The sequence below is a fragment of the Nycticebus coucang genome, chromosome 1 (assembly GCF_027406575.1).
Source record: "Nycticebus coucang isolate mNycCou1 chromosome 1, mNycCou1.pri, whole genome shotgun sequence".
In the NCBI taxonomy this organism is placed as follows: domain Eukaryota; kingdom Metazoa; phylum Chordata; class Mammalia; order Primates; family Lorisidae; genus Nycticebus; species Nycticebus coucang.
In genome coordinates this window covers 69,345,282-69,363,506 of record NC_069780.1, presented here as the reverse complement: position 1 = coordinate 69,363,506, position 18,225 = coordinate 69,345,282, and the positions used below count along the sequence as shown (strand labels likewise).

Sequence of the window (18,225 nt, the reverse complement as noted above, 5' to 3'; positions counted from 1 at the left end):
TCTTTTTTTCTTTCTTCCCTTTTCTTTTTTTTTTGAGACAGAGTCTCACTTTGTCACCCTTGGTAGAGTGCCACAGCATCATAGTTCACAGCAACCTCAAACTCTTGGGCTCAAGGGATTCTCTTGTCTCAGCCTCTCGAGTAGCTAGGACTACAGGTACCTGCCACAACGCCCAGCTGTTTTTAGAGATGGGGTCTCACTCTTGCTCAGGCTGGTCTTGAACCTGTGAGCTCAGGCAATCCATCTGCCTTGGCCTCTCAGAGTGTTAGGATTACAGGCGTTAGCCACTGTGCCTGGGTTGGATTATTCAAACAAAAAGTCCGCTACCATAAAACAGTAAATACGACAGCTGGTTATAGGAATGTTTCACCACATTCATCTTGGTCTACAACTTTACAAATATTGGTACAACTATCATACCTTTATTGCCTCTAGAATAGGTTCGTAGAGATCCGGAAATCCTGAATAATGATACATCATACAGTGTATCAATTCGGTTAATTGTACTAAGAAAGCTGTACTAGAAGGCAGACCATCACTTTTGAAAGAATGAACCAAATTAACTACATGAGGAACAATCTAAAGAGAAAAAGAAGACAAATATTCCTTAATATATACTAATTGGCAACAAATTCTCTAGGCTACAAATAGAATGCAAATGTTATAGCAACTACTTTTCTCTATGTTCAGTCACAGACTTTTTCTATGAAAGTAATATAGTTAAAAATTTCTAGAATTTACCAAGGTAAATCTAGTTTTCACAGTCACATATAATGCCTTAAGTTGAAAAATGTTAGGCCTATTAAATTACATTTACCAGATCATTCAATAGGAACACATTTAAAAAAAAAAAAGCTAGAATTAGCTGAAGAGCTCCATCTAGTGTGAATTTTAACTTTTTCACTTGAAAGAATTAAACATTGCACATTAAAAGTCTATTTCAAGGGAGTTTTTGAAATAACTATATAACTAAAATTATAGCTCAGTTAACAAGATTACTTTCAGAATAAGCACAGAGATGATATTTTGTATTAGTCTGCCTATCTTCACTCAAAGCTCCATTTCCCATCTCCCCAAAAGAGAGTCAGAAATGTCTATTATTTTTAAGGAACTGGTCTAAAATACAAGGGAAATTTAAAATCATTATTGCTCCTAATCATGAAGAAATCTGTTAATGTTGATGATCAGTAAAATATTCTTTCACTGTAAAATTAGACTAAAAAGTCAAATGGTACAGAGCCAAGAGGTTATTTAAAATAATAAAACAAATTCCATTTTAAAGAAATGGCTTAATCCCTTAGCATGCTACAATACATTTCCATATAACTAGATAACTATAACTAGATACTACATATTTACACTTCTTATGGTAAAAGAGAGCTTATTATGTTCTATTTGTAGGACTTTTTTTAGTTGTTAACTTATGGTAAAAATGAAGTTATATCTCTATTAGGATCATATCAAACAGCAATAACAGAAATCACAATAAAGCTTCACTCAACTTCCTTTTCTTCCCACAAAAAGAACAATCCTACTTTTTTTTTTTTTTTGTAGAGACAGAGTCTTACTTTATGGCCCTGGGTAGAGGGCCATGACCTCACATGGCTCACAGCAACCTCCAACTCCTGGGCTTAAGCGATTCTCTTGCCTCAGCCTCCCGAGTAGCTGGGACTACAGGCACCCGCCACAACGCCCGGCTATTTTTTGGTTGCAGTTCAGCCGGGGCCGGGTTTGAACCAGCCACCCTCGGTATATGGGGCCGGCGCCTTACCGACTGAGCCACAGGCACCACCCCAAAAAGAACAATCCTATCTAGCTTTACTCTTGCGCTTTAGGTATTAAATTGTATTTTAGCTTTCATACTACCTTCTTTAATCTCATCTCCATCACAGGTTTTGATGTGACCATAAAATTACCAGTTCCTCTATTGCTATCATCCCTACATTTCTAAGCAAATCTAAATTATTATTATTATTGTTATTTTTTTGAGACAAGAGTCTCACTATATCCCCCTCAGTAGAGTGCCGTAGCGTTACAGTTCACAGCAACCTCCAACTCCTGGGCTCAAGCAATTCTCTTGCCTCAGCCTCCCAAGTAGCTGGGACTACAGGCACCCACCACAATGTCCGGCTATTTTTTGTTGCAGTTTTCATTGTTGTTTAGCTGGTCTGGGCTGGGTTTGAACCCACCAGCCTCCGTGTATGTGGCTGACGCCCTAACCACTGTGCTATGGGCGTGGAACCAGCGAATCTAAATTTTAAGTATCCATAAAGCTACATCTGCCTGATATTCTCTTGCTAAAATAGTCAGAAATCCAAAATTAGTTTCCTCAAAAGTGAAAGGACAAGAAAGAAAAGATAAAAGAATTTTTTAAATGATTGAATTTATAATTCTAAATCTTCTAAAAGCTTTTCCAGTGTATATTTGGTCTTTGCAATCAGGTTATATGGTTGTCTACTAAATGGTCACATTATCATTGACAATGAAGTAAGACTTAGTTATTCACAGTTATGGAAACACATTTCCAAACAGGATGTTACTTTCTAAATTCTTGAACGTTGATTTTTTGAATGAGAGAAACTAAATATTTCTAAACATTATTATTATACTCGGTAAACTTAAGTTACTTTTTGAGGAAATGTATAAAATACTATACTAGAAGCTTTGATTTTTTGGTCTCTATTATTACTATCTGCCCTAGTGTCTATTTAAAATAAGATTTTTTTCTATTTAATAAAAAGCATATAAAAAGTTGCCTAACCTATAACAATGCATATTATAACATCAATCTCAGGTGGCCCTCATATTCTAAACATTTAATATAATGAATTATGACAATGTTGACTCCAGATTATTGCTCATACTCAGCAATCCCTAGTCCTGAGTCCTTCACTGAGTTACATGGAGTCATAGGTGATTCAATTATCATATGACCCACTACTACATGTCTGCATTATCTTTAGTGGAGTGCAGGGTTAGGCTTTACACACTATTTAAGCAATATTTTTGTTTTTAATTTTTAGTAAGCCAGATCTCAATTTTCGATTTAAGATTTAACTATATTTTTTCCTTTAAGGGTAGGTTCTCAGAGAAGGAAATAAAAGAAAAAAAAATTTAACTGTATTTTAAATAAATGATTTAATACTTGTTTATTTCAATAAGTCAAATATTTCAAATTCAAATATTTGTCTTTTTAACTACTTTTTTCAGGAAAAAAGCAATACTACTTAAGGAGCGATCTTCTACCTTTTAAAAAACTGTGAGCAAAAAAATAGATTTAGAGTGTAAGTGATTAATCACAGAAATTAAAAAATGTCCTGAATGTAAACAGCAATAAACATTAGAGTAAAAGATAAAGTTATGTTAGAGAATCTCCTTCCTAGAAACATTGAAACCAAAGCCTTTTCTCAAATGACTTACACACAATTGTGCCTAAGGACACAGACAAATAATTGATGTTTTTTTTCTTGGAAGATTACTTGCTAGTACACCTGCTATACTGGCTCAAGTTTGAGTTTTGTTTGTATAGCAAACAGATATAAGGTTATTGCTTCATAATGAAAATGTCAAAATTAGAATAATTAACTGCAGAAATCACTCATCCTAAGTGATAATGTATAATGTAATTCCCTTTTCATAAGGTTTACAAAGTACAATGCCTGTTTGTCGATTTTCCTTCAGTAGAAATAAGGCACTAAGCAGCCCAGGTGAGCATGTGGTTTTCTAAGGTTAGTCATATTTCTAGCTAAAAATTGTGCATTTCTCATTAGTCTCTTTGAAATTTTGTTATGGGGAATCAGTATCCCTAAGACTTTTATATTGTGATCATACTGACAAGAAGTTTCTAGTTCTATAAAATTGAGGATCAGACTTTGGATAAAGTAAGTAACCATACTAAGGTTCTACTTTCCTGTGAAAATTTATATAGATAGCTGAACAGATTCCAGAAACATTTTGTCATTCTTCCTTTATAATAACTGATAATCAAATAATTGAAATCAAATCCAAAGCCAGTGAAGTAGCTCACTTACAGTAGCGTGACTGTAGATTTATCGTAAAGGTAAAGTCAATAGGATTTGTAGGATAAGGCTGAGAGAGAATGAAAAGGCTTAACATTGGGTTTATAAAGCAAGGACTGAGCTTTTTATGTCTTTGAAATCCTAAAGTAGCCAGTGGCTTTCAACCATTTTAATCCTTCTACATTGTTGATACATGCAACACAAAGCCATCAGTGACATCTCCCATGTAGAGCAGTAATTTTCAATTGCTAGTAGTTGTTTCAAGTGGGGCAGTTTTGGTAAGAAACAAAACATTCTAAAATACTATATTCCTTGAAGGGAAATTCCACAATCTCAATTTTCTAAACCATAAAGCGACATGAGAATAGTTCAATTTAGGACTAACCTACAATCTTTTCATTTACACATTTATTAACCTAAATTTTTAAAATGAGGCTTTTTCTATGTAGAAAGCTATGTCATAACTTACCAAATGGAACGCCTCTGGAGAGTGCTGAAAACTAAGCAGCATGTGAGAAAGAACTGCAAGAGCACCAGGTCTCACGAGAGGAAACCAAAGTCGATTAAAAACCTTCAAAATAAGACAAGACACCTGTCTTAAGAGTTCGTAGGAAAACAACTCCATCGGAACTTATTTTCCTAGGGTTAAATATTATTTATGTGAATGTCTCCCTTCCTAGAAAGTTCTATCATATAACATGTATCAATAAAGTTTGGGAGAAGGAAAAAGTTAACAACACGACAGAGATCAGGGGAATGTAATGGCCTAACTAATTTGTGAAACTCCCTGATTAAAGGAAAATATGTCAAACTGTGTTCAAAGATGATGGCTCCCTGGTCCATTATTCATTCAATTCAGTCAACAAATACTTGTTGAGCACCTGCTACCCTGTTTTCCCGAAAATAAGACAGTGTCTTATTTTAAGGTGTGCTCCCAAAGATGCTCTAGGTTTTATTTTCAGGGGACATCTTATCTTTCCTGTAAGCAGGTCTTATTTTCGGGGAAACAGGGTATTGCTTGACACAGTTCTAGACACTGTGGACACAACAGTGAATCAAAAAAACATTTCTATTTCACAGGATCTTACCATCTAGTTCAGTGATTTCAACTGGTGTGCTGTGGCACCCTGGTGTACTGGGAGGTTCTTAGGTGTGCCGTGAAAAATTTTAAAGACCATTAATTAATTTTCAAAAGAAGTTAAAAGTACCGTAAGTATATATTTTTTCTCTTTTTTTGAGCAACATAATTTTTTTTTTTTTTTGAGACAGAGTCTCACTCTGTTGCCCCAGACTAGAGAGCCCTGGCATCATAGCTCATAGAACCTCAAACTCCAGGTCTCAAGTGATCATCTTGCCTTGGCCTCCCAAGTAGCTGGGACTACAGAGTTTGTAGGACAAACTCCTGGCTAGTTTTCCTATTTTTTGTAGAGACAGGGTCTCACTCTTGCTCAGGCTGGTCTGGAACTCCTAAAGGAGCTCAAGCAATCCACCTGCCTTGGTCTCCCAGAGTGCTAGGATTACAGGTGTGAGCCAACATGCCCGGTCTTTACTCTTTTTTTTGAGACAGAGTCTTACTTTGTTGCCCTGGGTAGAATGCCATGGTGTGATAGCTTACAGCAACCTCAAACTCTTGGGCTTAAGTGATTCTCTGGCCTCAGCCTCCTGAGTAGCTGGGATTATAGGTGCCCACCACAATGCCTGGCTATTTTTTTTAGAAACTGAGTTTTACTCTTGCTCAGGCTGGTCTCAAACCTGTGAGCTCAGGTGATCCACCTGCCTCAGCCTCCCTAAGTGCTGGGATTACAGGCATGAGCCACCACACTATGCCCTTGTACTTTTTTTTTTTTATTAATATAATTTAAAGGTGCCAGAGAAGTTTAACTATAGTTTCAAATGTGTCATGAAATAAAAAAGGTTGAACAATAATGAAGAGGGTAGGCAGAGATAATAAAAAGTAACACAGATATACAAAGCAATGTATGATCAACAGGGAATGTGGATGAGTCTGTTATTTTATATAGGGTATTTTAAAAAATGCCTTGTGGAAAAGGTGACATTTGACTATAAAATTGAAGGGAGATAAGCTTGGCAGATACCTGGGAGAAGAGCATTGTAAGCAGGGCAAATAGCACTGCAAAGGTCCTGAGGCCTATAGGCTAGTCTGCTACAGATATAGCAAGGAGGACATAGTAAGTGAAGCAAGGGACTGAGGCAAGAGCAGTAGAGATGGAATTATAGAAGCAGCAGTGGGGTAGATCATGTAGGACCTTATAACGCTTATAGGGAACTAAGGGGAGGAGCAAGGAGGTTACTGCAATCCGTGCAGCAAGAGATGATGATGTTGGATCAGGGTGGTAGTGATGTAACTCATTAAAAGTGGTAGAAGTCTGGATATACAGTAGAACCTCTATAAGATGATCCCCCCACGAAACTGTAACTAGCTAGTCAACATACAGAGGTGATCAACATAAGAAACTAGGCCTACTGTACTGATACATACATGTGGTGCATGTCTGGTCTGTGAAAATTAGGTCAACTAGGCTCAGAGCCTGTGGCTCAGTTGTTAGGACACCGGCCACATACACTGGGGCTGGCAGGGTTGAACCCAGCCTGGGCCTGCTAAACAATGACAACTGCAATAACAAAAAAAATAGCCAGGCATTATGGTGGGCACCCATAGTCCCAACTACTTGGGAGGCTGAGGCAAGAGAATAGCTTAAGCCCAAGAGTTTGAGGTTGCTGTGAAGGTGATAATGAGACTCTGTCTCAAAAAAAAAGAAAATTAGGCCACTTAAAGAGATGGTCAATGTAGGGAGGTGGTCAACTATGAAGGTTCTACTGTATTTTAAAGGTAGCGATAGTAGGATTCATAGGATATGGTCTGAGAGAGAATGACAAGAGATAAGGATTGTTTCAAGGTTTTTGGGCCGAGCAAGTAGAAGGATGGAGTAGCCATTTATTAAGAAGGGGAAGACTAGATTTGAAAGGGAAAAATCAGGAGTTAGACTGTGGATAAGATGAATTTGAGATCTAAGGATAGACAGTTGAATACATGCACATAGAGTTCAAGGGAGAACAATGAACTAAAAATATAAATCTGGCAGTCATTAAATTAGAGTTGTTATTTAAAGCCATGGAATACCTATGCTGTGTGTATAGATTCAGAAGAAAGTGGACCAAAGACTGAATCCTGAGTTACTCTGTTAGAGAGAGCAAGTACAGGAGAATGATACATGAGTGAAGTAGGACGAAAACCAGAACAGTATGTCCTGGAAACAAGAGGGAGTGATCAACTGTGTCAAATGCCACTGACAGGTCAAACGAGAAGAGGTCTGAGAAATGATTCTTGCTTTCCACTGGTGTCAAAGGTAATTTTGGTTGAGTAATGGTGGGAAAAGCCTGAATAGCTGGATTCAAGAGAAAATGAGAGGAATATGTTTTCATATTGGCTATTTGAAAACAGATTTAATTACCTATACTTAAGCAGCATTTAAAAATTTTCTAGGGTGAGGTGGTATCTGTGGCTCAAAGGAGTAGTGCGCCGGCCCCATATGCTGGAGGTAGTGGGTTGAAACCCCGCCCAGGCCAAAAACTGCAAAAAAAAAAAAAATTTCTACCCATCCATAGCTCAGTGGGTAGGGTGCCGGCCACATACACCAAGGCTGGTAGGTTTGAACCCAGGCCAGGCCAGCTAAAACAATGACAATTGCAACAAACAAATAGCTGGGTGTTGTGGTGGGTGCCTATAGTCCCAGCTACTTGGGGGGCTGAGACAAGAGAATCGCTTAAGTCCAAGAGTTTGAGGTTGTTGTGAGCTGTGACGCCATGGTACTCTACCCAGGGCGACAGCTTGAGACTCTGTCTCAAAAAAAAAAAAAAACAAAATAAGTAAAAAATAAATAAAATAAATTTTCTAAAGTCTATTCAAAATAAAAAACAAGAACATAGTCAAAATTAGATGCTTTCAAGGAGACAACCCAAAGATAAAAATATTGATTATGTGAGTCCATACATTCTAATAGATTTATATACTCCCACTTACCAGTTCTATCTTCAGCAAAGTAACATCTATTAAAATAGTAAACTTCTGGACAGCTGCCAGTCCTTTCAGGAGTGCAATTACCCACGTATCCACATATTGAGCCAAAGGCCAGGACAGCCAGTCAATCATTCTGAAAATTGAAGAAAAACAAAACTATCAGTATTGAAAATATTTTCAACATTATTTAGTTAGAAATACTAAGAGTTACAGTAAGTACTCACTTTGAATAAATATTTACTGAGTTTGCTAGTAAAAAGTGCTGACCAAAATGTAGAAATGAGTATTTTCTTAAGTTTTCAATCTTCTAAGGTAATAGTTTCTCATATTCAATATACTTCCATAGAAAGAATTTCTGATAAATTATTTCACATAAGTACAAAAACTTTTAAAGTTATGTCATATAGTGGTATAGGTTGACTATTCCTTATCTGAAATGTTGAGAATCAGAAGGGTTTTGGATTGTCAAGTTTTTTGGATTTTGGAATATTTGCATTACATACTTCATGGTTGAACACTACAAATCCAAAGATACGAAATTTGAAATGCTTCAATAAGCATTTCCTTTGCCAAAATTATGAAGGCACTTAAAAAGTTTTGAATTTTGTAGCATTTCAGATATGGGATGCTCAACCTGTATCAAGAATTTATTAGGCAAATTTATTCAAAAGAGCAGTTGAAATATAGATATCTGAATATATCTATACCTGAACATATGGATATGAACCCAAATTTCTTCTTCTTGGCGAGCAGTCTAATATGAAATGTACTGTTAAAGACTATTTTGAAACCTTTCTTCATCTCTTCCAAAATCCTACTATACACAGACAATAAAAGAAAACTTCAAATACCTAGAAGGGCACCCAGGTGTGCAAATATCCTAATGGCCTCATTTTGCATTGAATGCTTTTGTTCTTGAATACCAACACAGGTTAATGGGAAAAAAAGACAAAATGATATGGGGTCTGAAGGAGATACTCTCTAAAGTTAGACATCAACCACAATGAAGACTATACAACTCTTTTATAAAGCAATTGAACTAAATCCTTATATAATTTGACCCAGTGATCCAAGTTTTGAGAAAAATGGGCTTTTGAAGCCAGAGCGACTGTTTTATAAATCTCAATTCACCATTTATTAGCTGGAGGACCTAAATACCTTGTGTAAGTTATGTAACCCATGTCTTAATTTCCTCATCTGTAGATTAGAGATAAACATGCTCACTTTACAGGGCTGCTGTGAAGATTTAATGAATATACAACAATGGAAATACTCATTGTGCATGCTTCACTTCTGCCACATATTAACACATGTGGCAATAGATAAAAAATACATTGGTTGTACAACTGTCAAACATAAACACTAAGGGCATAAGTACTTAACTAACAGAGCAACTACCATGTCAAAAGGACTGATGTCTACATTGATATGGTTATTTTCATAATAGCTGTTATACAACTATGTACATTAGCACTGGAGTGTTATCTCTATTAAGGTTTTTGCTTTTAAAATTAAAATGTCTCATCAAATATTAAGAGTGACGCCAAAGTCCAAACGCACATTAAGTATAAGTTAACAGTATATTCCCTCCATTAGCTACATAAATTTTATTTCCTTTCTTGTTTTTCTGGCTTCTTCCAACAGTGATGGCTGTGAGTCATTAAAGTAGACCTTCACAGCTCTTCCACATTTTCCAACTATTGTTAGTCCTATTCCCATACAATTTTGTGGACATTCTACATATATGGAAGAGAAAAGCAGAGACACACTTGCATTTGGGTAAGAGTTTATTCACTGTTGGCATTGTTTATGATATGGAAAAAATTGCAAATAACCTAGGTGACTATCAATAAGGAAATGGCTAAATATACTAATGATACTATGCAGAATTTTGTATAATGAGATACTTCTATCTATCTGAATCTATTCATGAGGATCTAAAATGGAAAGATCGGAGATACTGCTGAATTAAAAAAAGTACCAGTAAATTTCTTAAAAGCCATTTTTATTTAACAGAAAATCATATATTTATATACATGTAAATATGCACACAGGAAAATGATGTGGTCTAGAGGCAGGGTATGTAAGCACCTCCTTGGCTCTGTGGTTTCTTTGCCCCATGGGGAGTCACATAACCAGGGTAGAACCAAACAGTGTTCTCTGTAACACAGGGTTCAGGGCCAGAATTCCCTTTAGCTCTGTCTAAGGAGAGTACAAGTAAAGTACTGGTGAGAGTGGGCAAAGAGCAGAAAATTATACTTGGCCATAGCTTTTCACTATCCCTAATTACTTAGTATTTTTCTCTATCTTCCCTCATTTCTCTCTACCTTATCCAAGGTAGATGTGTACTAATCTCCTGAACACCCTTAAATAAATTAGAAGTTGGTATGGTCTGATTGTGATGCTCCAAAATTCATGTGTTGAAATCTAATGCCCAGTGTGTGGGTGTTAAGAAGTGGGGCTTTGGGAGGTGACCAGGTCATGAGAATGAGTCCTCATGAATGAGATGAGTGCCCTTATAAAAGAGGCTGTGAAGGAAGCACCCTTGCTCTGCCATGTGAGGACACACAGAAGGTACTGTCTATGAGGAATGAGCCCTCACCACACATTGAATCTGCTGACACTTTGATTTTGAACTGGTCAGCCTCCAGAACTGTGAGAAATAAATTCGTGTTCACCAATCTAAGGGTTTTGTTATAGCAGCCCAAATGGACCAAGAAAGAAGCCACTCATGAAATACATATTTAAGTGTATATATATCACATAGCAGATACTGTGTTAGGTGCTGAGAATACAATAGTAAGATACGATGTTCTCAAATTGGAAAGATAAATTGGGAAATTTTTCAGCAATCACAATTATGAAATAATGGTATTGATATATGAACTAAGCTCTGCCAGCACATTAATGCAATGTTTTTGTTACGTTTTAATTATACCTCAGTTCTCCTTCTATTTGATTGGACTGGCATATATACTCAGATCTTCTCAGGTACAGGGATTATAGGACAAGCTATTTTTATAGTTAACTACAGTCCTCTTATCTACCATGTATCAGTTACTATCAATTTGAATTCTAAGGACATTTTATTTAAACCTGACATACTGATTTAATGTTTTACTATTAAAGAATGTTTTACTAGTTGTCATATGTATTTAAAAGTCTTGTCTCCTCACTAGACTGTGAGCTTAAGAGCAGTGATCTTGGGCTTTCTTTTTGTTTTTTTTAAATCTTATGTATCTTTAGATTCCCAATACTCAGCACAATGCTTAGCACTGAACTCAAATTAGTTAAATAAATGGAATCATTTCTTTCTCTAGCTAAAAAAAAAAAAAAAAAAAAACCCAAAATAAAATACCTCCTCCCCTAATTTTAAAATCTAAACATGAAAACTGGCAATATTATGAAAGGCAACAAGCTACATTTAATAGTAATTACGGTGAGTGAAATCAATTTTCACTTCTATATGGCAGCTTGAGGGCTATATCCAGCCTTTATTTTTATTTATCCTAGTGTTTTAAAAATTGAGAAATGTTACATAAAAAACTGAATTTCAGGCTTCTTTTGAAAAATCAAGCAAGATCAAGAAAGACTAGATGCAAATTTCCTTATAGCAACAGGCAACTGGAGTTAAAGATCAGTTCTCTCTTTTAGAAGTCATTTGTATATTTCATTCCCTATCATTTTACTTACACTTGTCATACTTTAATGTTATTGGTCTGGTCCTGGTATGGTATTTGCCTTTTCATTTCTTTGGATTACAGAAATTTGTCTGTGAAGCACTATCAGTGTTATGTTAGGGAAGTATAGAGGATGGAGAAGTTTAAGACAGGGGAGTAGGGTATTAAGAATTATCAGTATTCCTTTCAGTTATATTTTCTAGGGCGGCGCCTGTGGCTCAAAGAGTAGGGCGCCGGTCCCATATGCCGGAGGTGGCGGGTTCAAACTTAGCCCCGGCCAAAAACCAAAAACAAACAAACAAACAAATAAACAACAACAAAAAAAACAGTTATATGTTCTATATAAGAAGAATAACCAGTTCAGGTAGATTATGGATTAAACTGTACCATGTAGGGTGAAATGGAAATTTGATATAAAAATTGGATCACTACAACCCATAAAAACAAAAAGGGAAAAATTAATTTCCAAAACAATTTTGAAAATGAATTAAATTCCTAAGTTCAGGACATGATTTCTTTTGAAGAGGTTGAAAAATTAAGACTAAAAATGATGAATGCCAAGACTAAATTTGTACTTGATTTAGTAAGTAGTAGAAGTCGCAACAGTGTCTTCATTAGAAGGGAAAAATTAGTAGGTCTGGATGATTTAAATTAAAAAAAAAAAAAAAAAAAAAGCCACTGCTAGAAAAAGACCAGCTAGAAGACTGTGCAACAAAGAAGGCCAATTTCCTCAAGGTGATAGGGGCAGAAAAAATGTCATTCTAAGAGATCCCTAAAGAAAGAATCCAAAGGACTTGTTAGTTATGTTAATCAAAGAGAATGAAAGAAAGGATGGAATTGAAAATAGCTTATAGGTTTGTGATCAGATATCTAAGATAATTTATGTTAATTGGGCATAAAAACAAGAAAAAAGACGAAAATAAAAACCAACATCAGGCTACAAAGATAGTTTTGCCACTAGCACACTGGCCCTAAGTGAGAAATTTGACCACTCTGGGTTTGTTTCCTCACTGGTGACTACATAGCATGATAACTCCAGAGCTAGATGTTAGTCTGAATATCAGATCCACCATTTATTATCTGAGTGAGCTAAGGTAAATTATTTAACCTCTCAGTTTCCTCCACTATGACATGGGGCCAAAAATAGCAACCACCTCAAAAGGCTGTGGTGAGTACTAAACAACTTATGCCATGTAAATAAAAATTATTATTACCTATAATGAAGATAAATGTGAAATCTATAATGATCTGTATCTTTCTGTTTTACTAAGAAAACAATATAATTTATGATATATTTATCTGGAAGAGATAGAGAATTTAGTGTTGTTATAATCACACTGACAAAGACATGTTGTTACTGAATAGGACAGAAGGAGTTTCTTTACACGCACATGAATAACAGTGTTTCTTAAAAGTAAATGAACAAAAAGAACTCTACATAAAGACCTGAAAGGAACCACATAGAGATGAGAATTGATAAAGAGGCAAGATTAAAGGGAAAGAGGAAGCTAAAAAGAACAGATATAAGCATGGTGTCACAGCATTAAACTTTTAAGAGCAATGAATATAAAGATATCAAGAACATGAGAAAAAAACGTAGACCAAATATGGGAAGAGAAGTGGTCCCGGTAAATTAGAATCACTGGGGGTAGTGGTAGTCATACAATAGGAACAATATTTATGTAGGCTTTTCTCAAATATATATAGCAATTTCTGAAAATTAAAGATGGAATGAGGTATAACAAATTGGAAGCAAAGGTTATAGACTGGCTGGGTGCTATGGCTCACGCCTATAATCCCACCACTTAGGAGGCCGAGGAGGGTGGATTGCCTGAGCTCACAGGTTCAAGACCAGAGCCAGACCTTGTTTCTAAAAATAGCCAGGCATTGTGGTGGGCGGCTGTAGTCCTAGCTACTTGGAAGGCTGAGGTTAGAGAAATAGGTTGAGCCGAAGAGTTTGAAGTTGCTGTGAGCTATGGCACCATGGCACTCTACCAAAGGTAACAAAGTGAGACTCAGTCTCAAAAAAACAAAAAGTCCAGATAAATTCATTTAATTAAGTTTAAGAGCAAAAGGCAGAATGAAGAAAAGGTGGAGGAGAAAGGGTCTTTTTAAATGACAGAGAAAATCACAGTCCCTAGTTTTTTATGGAGAATGAGATTAGTATACATGTAGTTGTTTGAGAACTCATGAAATAAGTGAACCTAATTGAACTGAAAACGAATAATTTAGTTTATGTTATTTTATGACTATAAATTCAGAATAGGACACAGAAACCATTTTGTTCCAGATCTTTATATTCTATTTAAATGTGCTTAATATATACATATATACATACAGAAAAAAGTAGAAAAAAATTAAGTAACAAAAATATTCAGGTATAAAACAAGAACAGGTAGACAGAAAAAATTCAATTAGAAAAAAAGAGTCACTGAAATAAACTCAATAGTTGGAATTAACTCTATAGAGCATCTCTGAGCATTCAGAGATTACTGAAGTGTAAGAGAGTACTGATATGCTTCCCCTTCAGATACTTGCAAGTTTGCTTTCTGGCTTCCTTCAGGGTCACCTCAACAAAACCCTCCTTATCTATCTTATTCAAAATTGCAAACTGCTCCCTCACAATCTATCCACACCCCTTCTTCTCTACTTTTTTCCCAAAACACTTATCACTAACATCCTATTTTACTTCTCATATTTAATCAAATCTAAAACAAAATCAATTTTAAGATGCATAATTAGCTTATGTACTATTAAAACAAGAAAAGTCATGCCAATTTAACTAGGACACCAGTGACTGGATGATTGGGCATTTCCACATTTGAACATCTTTGAAACTGAAAGGCTTTGGGGAATCAATGAAATATGTTCTTAGTCTATTATCTGTTTCCCTGTTTAGAATGTAAGTCCATGAACACAAATATTTTTATCAGTTTGTTCAAGGAAGTTTGAATGCTACCTGGCAGTCACGGTAAGGTCTCAAATAAATGTCATTTGAATAAATGAATGACTGAAGAAAAGTACAAAAGTTATACCTAGAAATGTAAGAATAAAACTGCAAGACGTTAAGGATAAAAACAGAAAAGTTATCAGAAAAGCCTGACTACTCAAAAAGAAATGACAACCCGAATGCCAGATAACTTATCAGTAAAAAAGGTGTTCAAAGACAATGCAGTATTAAATTCAAAATATTAAGAAAAAATAGCTATCAAATTACACTTCTATATCTTGCAAATTATGCGTCTTATTTAAGACTACGAGTAAAAAAATACATTTCAAATAGTGTGTTACCTCCTGGTCTGGCTGAAGGACAAAGTGAAAGTATGTACTCACTAATGAGAAAAAACAAACTTCAGAAAGGAGATGTAGGTTGCAGAAAAATCTAATGAGCAAAGAAATTAGTAAAATACTGTACATTAATAATCAAATCAACTTCTAACTGTATAATATAGTGTATGTGTGTGTATGTTTTAGAAATTAAAAAAGAAAATGGCTTTGTGAATTATTGGTATGCCGGTAGAGGCTATGATGAGGCAAATAATTCATTCCAATTAATATGGAGAATATATATTTGATTCCATGACTTTAATTTTAAACATTTCTCTAATTTTTCAATCACTCACAAAATACAACAAAATATCTTCTCTTCCCAAATCTACAATTACCATCTATAGTGCCATGAAGAAGTACCTGCAAAGGGCTTGGGTCATACTTGCATCTTTTACATTTGGATCCGTAGTAAGGCTCCTGATGAGAACTGTAATCATCTGAAGAGGAATATGCTGCACAAGGCTTGCCAATGCTACAGAAGGTTCAAATGATGCATCTATTTTTTTAATTAAAAAGAAAAAGGAATATGGCAAGAAGGGTCAAGTAAAGTATTTAAGGAGAACAACACAAATATTTTTGAACACAAAAAATAAAAAAAGGAAATGCAGCAAAAGTGTTAATCAGGAAGCAGTTATTATGCTATACCTCATGGGTAGACTCTAATATACAAGAAATGTTAAATTTCAGAAATGAAAGTAAGAGTGAAAAGCAACGATCACTTATTTTACAGAGAGAATGCTGAAATCTAAAAACTGTTACTCACTATGGCCATATTTAGCCCATAAGTTATTTTGATTTTTCAAAATTTGTTAATATCAAGTTACTGTTGTGCTAAAATATTCCTTTAAAAAACTGTAGTCAGAGGTGTGGCACCTGTGGCTCAAAGGAGTAGGGCGCCAGCCCCATATACAGGAAGTGATGGGTTCAAACCCAGCCCCGGCCAAAAAAAAAAAAAAAAAGCTGTAGTCAGAGAAAAAAACACAAGGTATCATTTAAATTCAGGCCCTCTAAAATAACTTTAAAACTATTACAGTAGTCATTACATTGATCTAAGGAAGATTTAAAAAATGTCTTGAAGAAGTAGAAATTAAGGTGAATTGGGAGGGGGATATTGCTAAAACTATATGAAAATTAATCAAATCCAAGATGAGTACCTTTCCTGCTATATTTGAAAAAGTTGAGGGGAACTTAACAGCTATGACAACACAGAAAATACAAGTAAAATTACAATAAGGCAAAACAAAAAAATCCAACTCAGATACCATAATCAAAAATGAGAACTGTATATACAGTTGTTAATTCTTTTATAAATGTATTAAACTCATCAGTATGTATGGAGTTTGTCAAATGCCACTCTTATTTCTAGTTTTTAATATAGAAGGAGGACACTACCCTCACAAGTTCAATTTCGAATAGTCAAGAGTCCCCTCTGGGGGTATAATCAGGGAGAATGGTGGTCCCAAGTAGAGAAGAAGTGAATTCGGCTTTCAGCCTACTATCTCACAACCTACAGACTTCAAAGATCCAAGGCACAACTGGTAAAATTCTTGGGCAAGAAAGTATTTTCTAGGCAAGTATTACTTGACCCTTCCCTGCTTCATGCAATTTATGGGCATAAAAATATCTACATATTTAAGTCTTCATACTCACCCTTCCCTCTTTCTATCTGTATCCCCTCTCACAACACAGTATTGTAGACTGAAAATGCCAATATTTAAAACTACATAGTTAACTAGGATAATCAGTAATAAAACTGCACGATCCAAAAATTAAAAAACGAGGGGGGACTCATAACAATAAAATCAGAGGGACACGTACAATAATAATACAGTAAACATTATGATACCATTAGTCATAATGAATAGAAGCTTTATATAGTAGCTGTCAAACTCAAAGCATTCCAAATAAGTGGAGCAAAGGCTAGGTAATTAACCAACATGTTTGGTGCCAAAGGTCTTGGACCTAGACGTTCTCAACCTTTAAAATAGGAAGGCTGCCTATTTTTAAGGTACAAAGTGACATCCTGAATAAGGCTGTGGACGTGAATAAATTTTGGATTAGAGTATTAGGATTTGCTCTCCCTAATGTTTACACCGTAGAAGAGTAAACATGGGTGTGTGTGTGTGTGTGTGTATGTGACAGACACACTGAATTTCCATAAGACAATCTCCTGAAATATGATCCTTACCTGTGGAAGAGATGCTTGCAAAAACTTCTTGCAGGGAAGGCAGCAGTGTGGCCGGCTCAGCTTTCCAGATGTTCTGCAGCAAATTACTCACTTTTGTCACCTGGGAGACATATTCCCGAAGCTCCCTCTCCTGGGTGGACACGCACTGGAAGTGGCCTATTGTTCGAACCAGCTGTTGACAGAAGGTGATGGACAATTTCCCTTTGGGGATGCATTGCACGAAGTCCGTCAGAAGGTCGCTCAGTCGGGCACAGAGCTGTGGCTCTGGCCTCTCACATACCATCCGTAACACCTCTACCTGCAACACGCTGAAGAGATCCAGCACCGACGGACAGCTCATGATCAGCTTCAGGCCGTTGTGAATATAGTCTAGGATGGCTACGTCCTTTCTGTCCAGTGAGTGGTAGCCCTGCTGAAGGAGGCCCAACACCAAGGTCTTGTTGAAGAAGGACTCAAACTCTGGTCGGTGGTATCTTGCGTAGGCCTCCAGCACCTGGTGCCCCACCTGCCGCTGGAAAGGGTCCTGGCCCTCCAGAATGAGCCGGGTTGTCAGGTCAAACATGGCCTTGCACTGTGCCTCGTCCAGCCAATGCTCCGCCGACTCCACCACCTTCCGCACAATCACCCGCTTTAAGGGAAGCGGATGCGATGAACTCACCAGGCCCTCCAGGATCTTGTCCATTGTCACCACACTGCAAGGCCAGGGCCAGGGAATAAGGAGCGGGAGGCGGCAGCCCCCAGATGGAGCAAGAGAGCGCCGGGGGGGAGGCGAACTTGGAGCGCAGCAGCAGCTGGACCGGCCACCGCCACCACCGCCTCAGCAGCCACATTTATAGGGTAGGAAGGCCCATCCAAGCCGGGGCGGGAGCTGGCGAGCTTGGAGAGCTTAAGAACCGACAACCACCCACGGTTGGCGTAAGGCGCCAGAGGCCTGTTCGCCGCCGCCGCCCCGGGTCCTGGAACTCTCTC

General features: G+C 36.7%; 1 protein-coding gene across 2 annotated transcripts in view; it reads right to left on the bottom strand.

Annotated features, from left to right (window-relative positions):
- The window catches only part of USP38 (ubiquitin specific peptidase 38), a 42,388-nt gene extending 24,437 nt beyond the window's left edge, over positions 1–17,951 (bottom strand). Inside the window, exons 1-5 of one of the 2 annotated variants that reach the window (XM_053582185.1) lie at positions 17,257–17,951; positions 15,429–15,564; positions 8,062–8,191; positions 4,489–4,590; positions 421–579 (exon numbers count right to left, since the gene is read on the bottom strand). In XM_053582185.1, coding sequence (XP_053438160.1) covers positions 421–579; positions 4,489–4,590; positions 8,062–8,191; positions 15,429–15,564; positions 17,257–17,938 — 1,209 coding nt within the window. In that variant the 5' untranslated portion in view covers positions 17,939–17,951. The remainder of the gene's footprint in view (positions 1–420; positions 580–4,488; positions 4,591–8,061; positions 8,192–15,428; positions 15,565–17,256) is intronic. The other variant, XM_053582186.1, reaches the window with a different exon arrangement.
- Positions 17,952–18,225: the final 274 nt, after the last annotated feature.